Genomic DNA, 12,267 nt, shown 5'->3' with positions numbered 1-12,267 from the left:
TTTTATTTTTCTTTTGAAATTATATCATGTCCTTCTTCCTTGTCCTGACCACCCCCTTTCCCCCCCCCTCTCAAAGATTTATTTATTTATTATGTACACAGTGTTCTGTCTGCTTGTATGCCTGCAGGCCAGAAGAGGGCACCAGATCTCATTACAGGTGGTTGTAAGCCGCCATGTGGTTGCTGGGAATAGAACTCAGGACCTCTGGAAGAACAGCCAGTGCTCTTAACTGCTGAGCCATCTCTCCAGCCCCCACCCCCTCTTTTAAATTCATGGCCTCCCTCTCTCTTCAATTGTGTGTATGTGTGTTTCTAAATATATGAATATGGTATGGTCATCCATAAAGCGTTAGTTCTATGTGTGTGTCTTCAACCTCACCATGGGGTACTGGGTGACCAGCTGGGGTGCTCTTCCCTGGGGAAGACTATTTTTCCTGTTCTCAATGTTCCTTAGTTGCTTGAGGCCTCATGAACTTTCCAATTTTTTTTTTCTTTTTAAGCTTCTGTAGTTGAATAAACTTTAAAACACAATTACAGCTTCTGTATCAAAGACCTTCTTAGAGCTTCAAACTGGCTCATGTGCATTATAAATCCAAGAGGAAATACAGCACGCAGTAGTTCTGATACTGCCTTTGAAGCATTTTTCTGGTTCTCAGTAGAATATACTGAAAACATGGTTTCAAGGCTCAAGATCAAGTTCTGTCCAATGAGCCAAAGAGCTCCTTCACCCTGGAAAACCAAAGACACAGAATAATCACAGCATTTGTGCTATGTATGCATAAATTAGAACACTCTTTTAGAAACTCACAAAACATTTATTTCTAAATTAAATGCATAATCTCTTGGGAAAACCAAGGCTTGATACACAATTTGTAACTTCTCATCCTACTGACTGACTTTTATAAGATAAAGAAAGGTTTTTTATTATTTTCTATTCCTAATATACACCTGTACTTCACTCCATTTTTTCTATAAATGCACAGCACCTTTGGACTGTATAGGGAGGGTGAGCCGTCCTTGTGAATTCTGTGGAATATTCATTATACGAACTCATCTGCTCTAAACATCTGTTGTGAGGTTTTAATCTGCCTGCTATGGAATCTGTGTGTGGGAACAGTCCACATAAAAGAATCACTTTGCCATGTCGAAGTACATGCGTGCAAGCATGCATGCACGCACACACACGCACACACACACACACACACACACACACACACACACACACACACACCCCTGCACACGTCCACAGACATTGATTTTTAGGAAGACAATCCATAGCTTCCAATAGATTCTAACTGGTTTCTTAACTGGTTAAGATATACTGATCTACAACAATTTGCTACAAATGTTCCTAGCAAACTGATGTCAGAGTTCACAGGGATAGATTAAACCCAGTAGAGATCTCCATTACAGGTTATTTCTTTTGTCGTCGTTTTTATTTTTGAGATAGGTCTTACTATGTGCTGGCAATTCTCCTGCTTCTGCCACCTGAGTGCTGGGATGACAGGAGTGTGTCACTACATCTGCCAACAGTAAACTGAAGCCACAGTTCCTAATTATCCACGTACAGTAACAAATTCACACACAGACACACACCATGATACCTGCACCTGCAGGAAAAGGATAACCTACGCGACAAGTGACTCCCGTTCCATTCGGTAAAAGGTGAATGCTAGCATTCTCAAACACTGAAGGCAAAAGAGGGGCCAACAACAGAGTTTCTGGGAGGTGCTTTACACGAGTGGGCGCAATAGATCCATAAATGAAAATGGACCAGATGTTTAATAGTAACCAAATTATTTTTCATGATTTAGATAATTATTCATAGTGAAGAAATAAAAAGGCACATGCATTCTAAACAATCCACTAGTTTAGCAATGGGGGGGATGGGAAGACAAAGGGAATGAGAAAAACTATTTTATTACGACACAAAGACTGACAACAAACTGCAAAACAGCACAAAATGTTTTAGGTGGTTTTTGTCCATGAAAATCTGGGGATAAATTTTAACTGAAAATGGCTACGAAAGGCTGAGTGTGGTGTCTTACAACTTTAATTCCAGCACTCTGTGAGTTCCCAGATCTCTTGAGTTTGAGACCACTCTGGTCTTCAAAGCAAGTTGAAAGAGAGCCAGGGCTACATAGTAAAAACTGGATTCAACAAACAAAAAAGTAAATAAAAAAGAATGGTAGGGGTACAACAGTCTTCTAGTTTTAAAAGATGTATGTGCATGTGAGTCTCTGTGCTTGTAAGAACACATGTGTGGTGTGTGCAGTGACTATGGAGGCCAGAAGGAAGCATCAGATCCCCTGGAGCTGGAGTAACAGGTGGTTGGGAGCTGCTGGAGGTGGGTGCTAGGAACTAAATTCTCAGCCTCTGCAAGAGCAGCAAGTGCTCTTAACCATTAAACCATCTCTCCAGCCCCTTGGAATTTCTGAATTAGCTGCTGTGCTGATTAATTTTATGTCAACTTGACACAAGCTGGAGTCATCTCATAGGAGGGAACCTCAACTGATAAATTGCTTCTAAAAGACCAGGCTGTAGGCAAGCCCATACATAGGGTATTTTCTTAATTAGTGACTGGTGTGGCAGGACCCAGCCCATGGTGGGTGGTGTCACTTCTGTGCTGGTTGTCTTAGATACTATAAGAAAAGAGGCTGAAGCCAGGTGTGGTGGCACACAATTTTAATCCCAGCACTAAAGAGGCAGAAGTAGGTGGAGCTCTCTGAGTTTGAGGCCAAGCCTGATCTACATAGTTAGTTCTAGGACAGCCAGGGCTATGTAGACTCTGTACCAAAAAACAAAACAAATTAATAACAGTAACAGCAACAGCAACAACAACAAAAAGCAGGCTAAGCAAGCAACAAAGGTCAAGCCAGTGATTAGTGTTCCTCCACAGACTCTGTATCAGCCCCTGCCTCCAGGTTCCTGTAGGCCAAATAAACCTTTTCCTCCCCAAATTGTTTCATAATAGCAATAGTAACTGTAACACAGCTAACATCTAAGAAAAATAATCTTCCTTCAAAATGTGAACCATATTTGTTGAATATGATTATGAAATACTGAGCATAATACCAGGTCTTAGTCAGATTATAAGTCACTAGATCACAGTCTAAGCTATGGTTTTCAACCTTTATTTTGGTCTTGGGAGCCTAGAAGTCATACACAACAGAAGAGGCAGTGGGACTTCTATTCAGTAGACATGCACTGGGTAGAGGACAGTAAGAAGGAAGAGATAATGGAAGCTCCAGTGTTGAGCCACTAGTAAATATGCACAAAAAAGCAATGTTTGAAACAAGTAGAGAATAAACAGCTGGAAGAGGTAGCTCATACCTGAAATTCCAGCACTTGGGAGACAGAGGCAGGACGACTGCTGTAAGTTCCAGGCCATCTTGGCCTACTATGTAAAACCTTACCTCAAAACCAAACAAACAAGTAATACCACCACCCACCATCCAAAACGGTGTGTGTGTGTGGTGGGGGCGGGGGGATGGCTGAGCAGGTAAAGGCATCTGCTGTCAAGTCTGGAAACCCAAGTTTGATTCCTGGAACTTACATGCTAGGAGGAGCGAAGTGACTCCCTCAAGTTGTCCTCTGATCCCCACATGCACACACACCCAAACACAGCAAATAAATAAGCAAATCAACAAATAAATAAATGTGAGAAAAATATGTAGACACAGAAGTACAGAATATTGCAGCAAAATGTAATTAATTATGAGAGCACTACATTTTGTCCTTTAATTTGTTCAGTCATTTTCATAGTCTGCTCCTGACAGAAAATGAAGTACCATTCACACTCAATGACACCATTGCTAGTGTTTTTTAGAACTAAGTCTTAGATTAAGGCTGGTCCTGTTGCTTTAGGGTGTAAAAGCTCCTAAATCCTGTCTGTCACTCTCTCAGCAACTTTGACCTCACTATTAGAGGTTAGGTGAGAAGTGTTTGCATGGCTCCGCAAAGCTGGGTGGTATGTAGACTGATCTCTTTTCTGGCTCACTGGTGCATCTATAATTTCTATGTGACTGCTGTTACCAGGTTGTTTACAGGGAAAACAACCCACTGAGGAAATCAACTGCTTTGCTCTCTTCTATCTCTTATTCTAGTGGGATATGGATACTCACTGAGAAAGAAAAGCAGCAAAGTGGGTTTATGTAAGGAAAAAAAGAGGGGCTGGAGAGCTGGCTCAATGGTTAAGAGCACTGGCTTCTCTTCCAGAGGACCCAGGTTCAATTCCCAGCACCCACATGGCAGAACATAACTGCCTCTAACTCCAGTTCCAGGGGATCCAATAGCCTCACACAGACATACATGCAAGCAAAGCTCCAATGCACGTGGAATAAAAATAAAGTAAAAAACAAACAAAAAAAATACTAATTTAAAAAGAAAAAGAAAAAAGACTTCTTAGATGCCCTCAGAAGGGAAATAGAAGGGCCTAGAAACAAGGCCTGAGAAGAGGTGGCTGCAAGCCTGTGTTGGCATGCTTCTGTACATTTCTGAGAACTTCCACAAAACATCTCTTGTGGGCTCTGAATTAGGGCATAGTAAATTAACAAGTGAAACAGGATGAGGCGGGTCAGACTATCTGGTGAATGTTCCTATGAATGTGCAAATGAACTCAGAGATCCACCTGAGCCTGCCTCCTAAGTAAGTGCTGGGATTAAACGCCTGTGCCTCCAAACTGCCCAAAGTTGATACTTCTTAGTCTCTAAAGACACCATCAGGTGCAGCTTCCCAACCACCAAGGATTACCACCATGGAGAAGCAAACAGAGCCTCTCACGATGCCTTCTCTTACTAGGTAGCTCACCCAATATCTTGCTGAAAACTGAGGAGATATAAAAAAGTTAATTTCTAAGGAACATATTTTAAATTTTGAAAAAAATTATAGTCAACACTGTACCTTAATTGGACCTGCACTGTGAAGTCACATTTGGTCCCAGAAATATCCCTAAAATAGAATAAGAATAAAAATTATTTTTAAATACATATAGGAAGACATGTCACTCCATTCCTAAATACCAGAATGTTAACAACAGTGCACGTGTGTGCCAAAGAGAGAGAGAGACAGAGAGACAGAGAGACAGAGAAACAGAGAGACAGAGAGACAGAGATGCTGGAGGCCAGACCCATTTACTACAGTTGGTCCTGGGCTGACAGCAAACTGCAGGTCAGATGGAAGATGACTTACATGGAGCTGCTGATCTGCTGCACCTGTTGTGGAGTCAAGGCAAATGCAAAACAGGTTTCCCGAAAGCGCTGGCTGTTGTCTGACGCTGAAGAAGAAAAGAGTTACATTTTAATAACCTTCAAGTTCATCAGAACAGAAGACAATAGCCAGAATCACATCGTTAATTAACTGGAGTATATCGTAGAGACCAGACAATGAAAGCACGGAGAATTAACAAATATGCTAGATGTAATACATCAGACAGGAAGATACAGAGAGGCCTAATTCCAGAAATAGCACATTAGAATTCAAATTCAGAGAGTACATAGCAAACACTAACCAAAAGTTGTCTAATTATATGCACATTTCTATAACAGCATACTGACACTAATTTCATTTAAAATGTAATTACATAAATTCATTTAAATATACATAGTTTCTGAGCTAAGAAACAAATGTACCTGCTTTGAGATCTGCACAGGTGAAATTGCATTTGGTTTTTGAAGTAAACGAAAACTTGTATTGTTTCCTGCTTATACTAGGCTTATTTGTTTGTTTTGAGATAGGGTCTTGCCATGATGCTATGTAGCCAAGGTCAGCCTAAAACATAATCCTCCTGTGCCTCTATACTGAACACTGTGATGATAGGTGTGCCCTACCACACCTAGATACTACACACGTTTTATACAAAATCACATACAGTTTCTCTTACTCTTGGATAAGTTCACTTCTCAAAGAAGGAACAAGGTTTAGGAGAAATACAAGTACGAAATAAAAAGGAATGGGGTGGGGGAGTGGGAAGGAAGTCAGCAATCAGCCAGGGAAACACTTGTCACTGTAGAACAGGGATTTGCCAACTATGCTGAGATTAACAACAGATCCACTGGCTTTCCGAGAGACATTCAGGCACACAGAAGTGAAAACACACACACACACACACACACACACCCACACACACACACCACATACACACACACACACACACCACATACACAGTGTCTGGGTGTCAAGCACTGAATGACTATTTGTGGAGTATATAAATAAATTGTAGGCATTAAGAAATATCAAGGGCTGGAGAGATGGCTCAGAGGTTAAGAGCACCGTCTATTCTTCCAGAGGTCCTGAGTTCAATTCCTAGCACCCACATGGTGGCTCACAACCATCTGTAATGAGACCTGGTTCCTTCTTCTGTATACATAATAAATAAATAAATCTTAAGAAAAAAAAAAAAAGAAATATCAAGCCTGGGGGTATGGCTTCATTGGGAGGTTGCTTGCTGGCAAACCCCAGTACCACATGGACTGGGAGTGGTGGCTCACATGGTAATCTCACTACTCAGGAGACAGAGGTTCAGAAGGTCAAGGTTATTCTCAACTACATATTGAGTTTAAGGTCGGTCAGGGCTACAGGAGATTCTGTCTTTCAAGGGAAAATTTTAAACTGCATTTTTTTCCAAGGTAATTTTCTACAACAAAAGAATCACTAAGAGTTATTACCAAGGAATTTTGGCTGTGGGCTAAGACTGCAGAGAAGCTAATTGTTGGCTAATTTCAATCTCTTGCTTAACCGGGTTTGTTCTCTTGCAAGCAGCATTTAAACCACCTCAACTGCAGCATGTCTCATCGAAAAATCTGCACAACTACCACTATGAGAAAAAGCAATGGAAAAGAGCATGGGTCTAAAATTACATCTCAATGCAGGAGCAGCATCTTTTAAAGGCTAGATTTGCATCTCTACTTCATGTGTGGGGAGAGGCTTATTCCAGGCTTTTTCTTAAAGAATCTATCACCAAGGAACGGTTGCTAACCAGAAAAAGTTACTGCAATTTCAAGTGACAATCTGGCAATGACCAATAACCAAAGAGCAGCATGCAGGAAAGCAAACACTGCCCTCTGTCAGCAACCCAAGCAGCTGGCTTTCTTTCTCAGAGGATCCTGTACAGAGATTTTTTTGCCCAGCAGGCCTGGCCTAATTTAAATCTTTGGCTCCACTTGAAAACAGTGCTAAAATATCTCCCAAGAACAAAAATTCATATTACTCACTAGGCAAAAATTTAGATTCACTTTCAAATATATGACTATTGTGAAGTTTCAGATGTATACAGATTTAGAAAGACAAGATGACTGCTAAAAGAATATGGCTGCTTCTTCCATGATTTAAAATCTGCAATGCTGTGGATTCTACCCACTGGTGCCATAAAGCACTGGCCTAATCTCATTATCCAGAACAGCCATTTTTCAAGTATCAGGAAACATGGACACCTTCCCCTTCCCATCAACCATTTTTCTTGACATACCCTAGGCTGTGACACTCGATTAAAAGGCCATCATGACTGAAGACACTCTTTCACAGCATTTATTATTTGTTCTAAATCTCTGCAGCCCCTCTGCACTGACTGGCCCACCTCCATGGGAGAGTCATGCTGTCTTGTGCAAATGACATGCCTCGACGAAGTGAAGCAGCCCTCTAAGTTTCATCACTTTTCTTTCCCTCTGCCTTGATCCCAGAGGGCAGAATATGAAGCACATCACAGCCAGTAACACATGGAGAAGCAAAGCTCAGTTTTCAACCACCAACGTCGGTCACTTTTTGATACTACAGGTAGACCATGACCAGAACACTACAATTACTAACAGTTACCATCACTGTTTATTATTGGGACAATTTCTGAACATCTTTGAGTTTATAGGTTAATTTTTGGGAAAGAGGAAGCTGCTTATTTCTGTCAATCAACTCAGAGCTGTAAGATTTCACAGTTAAAAAAAGTATGCTCATGGAATGCAGAGATGGTTCCGTGGGTATAGTGCTTGCAGGAGCCGATTTAAATTCCCAGAGCTCATGTAAAAAGCCAGGCATGTTGATAAGCTGTTGGCATGCACCTGCAATCCCAGGGCTGAGACAGGCATGAATGACCTCTGGGGCTTGATGACCAGCCTGCTCAGCTGAACAAGGAAACTTCAGGCTCAGTAGGAGACTCTGCCTCAAAAAACAAGGTGGAGGGCAACTCCGTCTCTTTCCCTGCCCTCCCAACTCCAATAGTTTCATGAATAATAATACAAGAGTATTAAGTACCTGTGTTAATATAAGAGTTCACAACAGTTTATTCGTCTAGTAAATGCCTTTATTCTTGTCAGCAAAGGAGTTGCCGCTAATTTAATGTGTCACTCTCAGTAACTACTTAGTAGTTTAATTTACATTTAATTTTTTTCTAAGCTTGTTAAAAACTTTTTATTTTGTCTAATCTGGTTCTATGCCTATTTATATGATTTTATATGTGAAAATATTAAAGCCCTTGGAAATTTGCTACACATATTTCTTGGAATCTGGTAATTGCCGCCGCCCCCCCCCCCATTTTGGCTGCATTTTTGGATGGTATAAAAGTTAAATCTGGGGGCTATAGAGATGGTTCAGTGGTTAAGAGCACTAGCTGGGAGTCCAGAGGTCCCAGGTTCGATTCTCAGCACCCAAATGGTAGCTCACAACTGTCTGTAACTCCAGGGGATCTGACATCTACACATAAAAATAAAGTTAAATTATTAAAAAAAAAAAAAAAGTCAAATCTGGGCCAGAAAGATGGCTCAGCAGTTGTAAGTGCTTGCTGAGCAAGTCCAATGACATCATTAGCTCTCCAGAACCTATGCAAAAGCAAGATGTGGTGGTGCATGTGTGGAGTCCCAGAATTCCTGTGGGAAGATGGAAAGTGCAGTCAGGAGACTCTCCCAGACACTCAAAGGCCAGCCAGCCTAGAAAACACATGCAGAGGCAAATAAGAGAGATTCTGCCTCAAACAAAGTAGAGGGGGAAAACTCAGATCAGAGATTGTTCACTGACATCCATGAGTGATACAATACACATGAACATGTATACACACATATCATACACTCACAAAAATAAATTAATATTTGAAGTTAAATTTTTATATGGCTTACTCTATTAGCCATCTCCTTTGTAAATTCTTATGCTAATTAAGATCAGTACACAAATTCTTTTATTTATTGTTTCTATATAATTATTTACATATTTGAAACTTATTTTAGTATATGATATTAAAAAGTTAAATTTCTATTACTTCAAATTGCTTACAATTATTTGTTAAATAATTCAGACTTTCAAGCCAGGCATGGTGGCACATGCCTTTAATCCTAACATTTGGGAGGCAGAAGCAGGCAGATATTTTTGAGTTCAGGGTCTGCCTGTTCTACAAGAAAGTTCCAGGATAGCTAGGGCTATATATAGAGAAACTGCCTCAAACAAAACAAAAGAAAACAAAGATGTATTTTCTTACAGGTCCGTGTGCTTGTCTGATCCTATATTAGATCCTTACATCCAAGTTACTTTTTAATTAATTAATTTACTATGTATACAGTGCTCTGTCTGCATGTATGCCTGCACAACAGAAGAGGGCACCAGATCTCATTACAGATGGTTGTGAGCCATTATGTGGTTGCTGGGAATTAAATTCAGGTCCTTGTGAAGAGCAGACAGTGCTCTTAACCTCTGAGCCATCTCTCCAGCCCCAATTACTTTGTTTTGTTTTAAGCTCTTTTCCCACTGACTACTTTTGTGGAGGGAAGATAAGACTTTTACTCTGCATCCAAACTTGTGATCCTCCCGCCTGAGCCTCTCCATTGCTGGGGTTTCAAGCAGTAATGCCCATGCTCAGCTTCCACTGCTCTTTTACCTTGGTACTTTTAATTTTATAGCTTATTATGCTTTAGCATCTCATCATTAGATTTCTTCATATCCTTTCCTTCCCTTCCTTCCTTCTTTCTTCCTCCTTCTTTTCTTCTTCTTTCCCTTCCTCCTCCTCCCTCCTCTTCCTCTTCTTTCTTCCCCTTCCCCTCCACTTCCTCCTCCCCTCCTCCTCCTTCTTCAGAATAAGGTTCAAACACAGTCACCTAGACAGATTTCCAACTACTAGGTTATTTTGGGGTTGTAGTGTGTGAGTCCATGCAGAGGCCAAAAGACAATGTTGGATCTCTTCCTCCATTTGCTCTCCACCTCTCCTCTCTTGGGACAGGGTCTCTCACAGAACCTGAGCTCTCCAGTACAGTTAGGCTGGTTGGCCAGAGAAATCCTGAGATCCATCTGTCCCCAGCCCCACTGCTGTGTGACAGGCAGGTACAGCCAGAGCTGGCCTATCTCTGTAAACACTGCGGATCCAAACTCGGGTCCTCAGGCTTGCAGAGCAAGTGCTCTTACCCACTGAGCCATCTGCTGAGTCCTACTATTACCGTTAATTTTTTAAAGAGAGTCTAACTGTGAAGACCAGGCTGGCCTTGAACTCACAGAGATCTGCCTGCCTCTACCTCCCAAGTGCTGGGATTAAAGGAGAATGTCACCATGCCTGGCTACTATTATGACTTTAAAGACCAATTATATTTCAAGTAGAACTACTATAAACGTACAACTTACATTGAGAGCTTTCAATCTTCACATCTTTAATTTTTCTGTCCTGGAATATTATACCTGTATTCACTGATTCATAATCTCAAAGCTTTATATTCACCATATAGCTATACGGTGTTCACAAATATCCTTTTTATACAGAATATAAACTTATAGGAGATGTCTGAATAAGCATAAGATGAAAGAGTATAAGCAAAAAACAATGAAGGTAATCACTATATACTGCTACGAGAGCGAGTCTCACAATACATTATTAGAGGCTGGAGAGATGGTACTGTGGCTGAGAGCACTTTTCTTGCAGAGGATATGTGTCAATTTCCACATGGTGGCTCACAACCATTCGTAATCCCAGTTCCAAGGAAGCCAATGCCCTCTTCTAACCTCTAAGAGTACCAAGCACAAATACGGTACACATATATACATGCGGGCAGAACACTCACACACATAAAATAAATCTAAAAAAAAAAGGTTAAATTTCATTCAAGTATATAAGAAAAAACAAAACATGAGATAAAGAAAAATGCAACCCACTGCCTTCGCTGCAAGAGAAGGAATAAGAATATGCAAAGGGCACTGAGAGTGGTGGAATATGCCTTTGATATCAGCACTCAGGAGACAAAGGCAGGCGTTTGGTGAAGCTGTGTGCCACTCAGGGCACACATAAAGATCCCGCCGCACATAAAGAAATGGTAACATATAAAGGGCAGAATATGGCAGTGCACACCTGTAATGCCAGCACTTGGTGGCAGAAGTATGAGAATTCTCCAAGTTTAAGGTCAGCCTGGTTTACGTATCAAGTTCCAGGTCAGTTGGAGATTCAAGATGAGATGCTGTCTCAAACAAAACAAAAAACAAACAAACCTCACAAAACTGTGTGTATATGTATACCCAGGTGTATACATAGACAGACACATAAATACTGGCTTTTTTGAGAAAAATGAAAAGAAAGATAAACTTAAAATGAATTGAAAATGGTCATCTAGGGTCAGTAAGGTGGATTAGTGGGTAAAGGTGTTTGTTAAGCAAGCCTAGTGACCTGAGTTCAAGCCCTTGAACCCACATAAGGTGGAAGGAAATTACCAAATCTGCAAAGGAGTCTCCTGACCTCCACACCCACATTATGGCACATATACCCAATTATAAATAATTATTTATTTTTTAAATTAAAAAAATTTAAAAGTTACCTATGAGAGGCAGAGGATAAGGAATAAAGAAAAAAGTGAGAATTTGAAATCAGTTCTATACTTAATTTGATCTCACTTTCATTGTTGCTCAAGTTGCTCATTACACAACGGTAAAGTAAATTTTATATCCACTGAGACATCACCCAGCTCACACTGTATTTTCTGAGACAGGGTCTGAAGGTTCCATCTGCCTCTATCTCCCCTGCACTGGGTGACAGTTAAGTGTATCACTACACCTAGCTTTTCAACATGGGTACCAGGAAATCAAACTCAGGACTAACACAGCAAGCATTTTACTGCTGAGCCATGTCCAAAGTCATAATCAATTAATATCAATTTATAGCTAGATAGGAGTGAAAAGGTCTAGTGTGCTACTCCATGCTGGACAATTATAATGTAACTTCTGCACATTTTAAAAAGCTGAGATAAAGGATTTTTATTGTTTTCATTATAAAGAAGCAGACATGCTTATGTTGTGTGATATTTTGTGTTCTGACAAATAAGGC

At 40.6% G+C, this 12,267-nt stretch overlaps 1 protein-coding gene across 2 annotated transcripts in view; it reads right to left on the bottom strand.

Moving 5' to 3' along the window:
- Positions 1–12,267, bottom strand: part of Pias1 (protein inhibitor of activated STAT 1) — a 113,937-nt gene that overhangs the window by 44,220 nt on the left and 57,450 nt on the right. For both annotated transcript variants that reach the window (XM_028867044.2, XM_028867051.2), the window contains exons 3-4: positions 5,190–5,274; positions 4,902–4,949 (exon numbers count right to left, since the gene is read on the bottom strand). In XM_028867044.2, the coding sequence (XP_028722877.1) occupies positions 4,902–4,949; positions 5,190–5,274 (133 nt within the window). The remainder of the gene's footprint in view (positions 1–4,901; positions 4,950–5,189; positions 5,275–12,267) is intronic.

The sequence above is a fragment of the Peromyscus leucopus genome, chromosome 7 (assembly GCF_004664715.2).
Source record: "Peromyscus leucopus breed LL Stock chromosome 7, UCI_PerLeu_2.1, whole genome shotgun sequence".
Lineage (NCBI taxonomy): Eukaryota > Metazoa > Chordata > Mammalia > Rodentia > Cricetidae > Peromyscus > Peromyscus leucopus.
The sequence above is the reverse complement of the archived record's forward strand: the minus strand, read 5'-3'. Positions and strand labels throughout refer to the sequence as shown.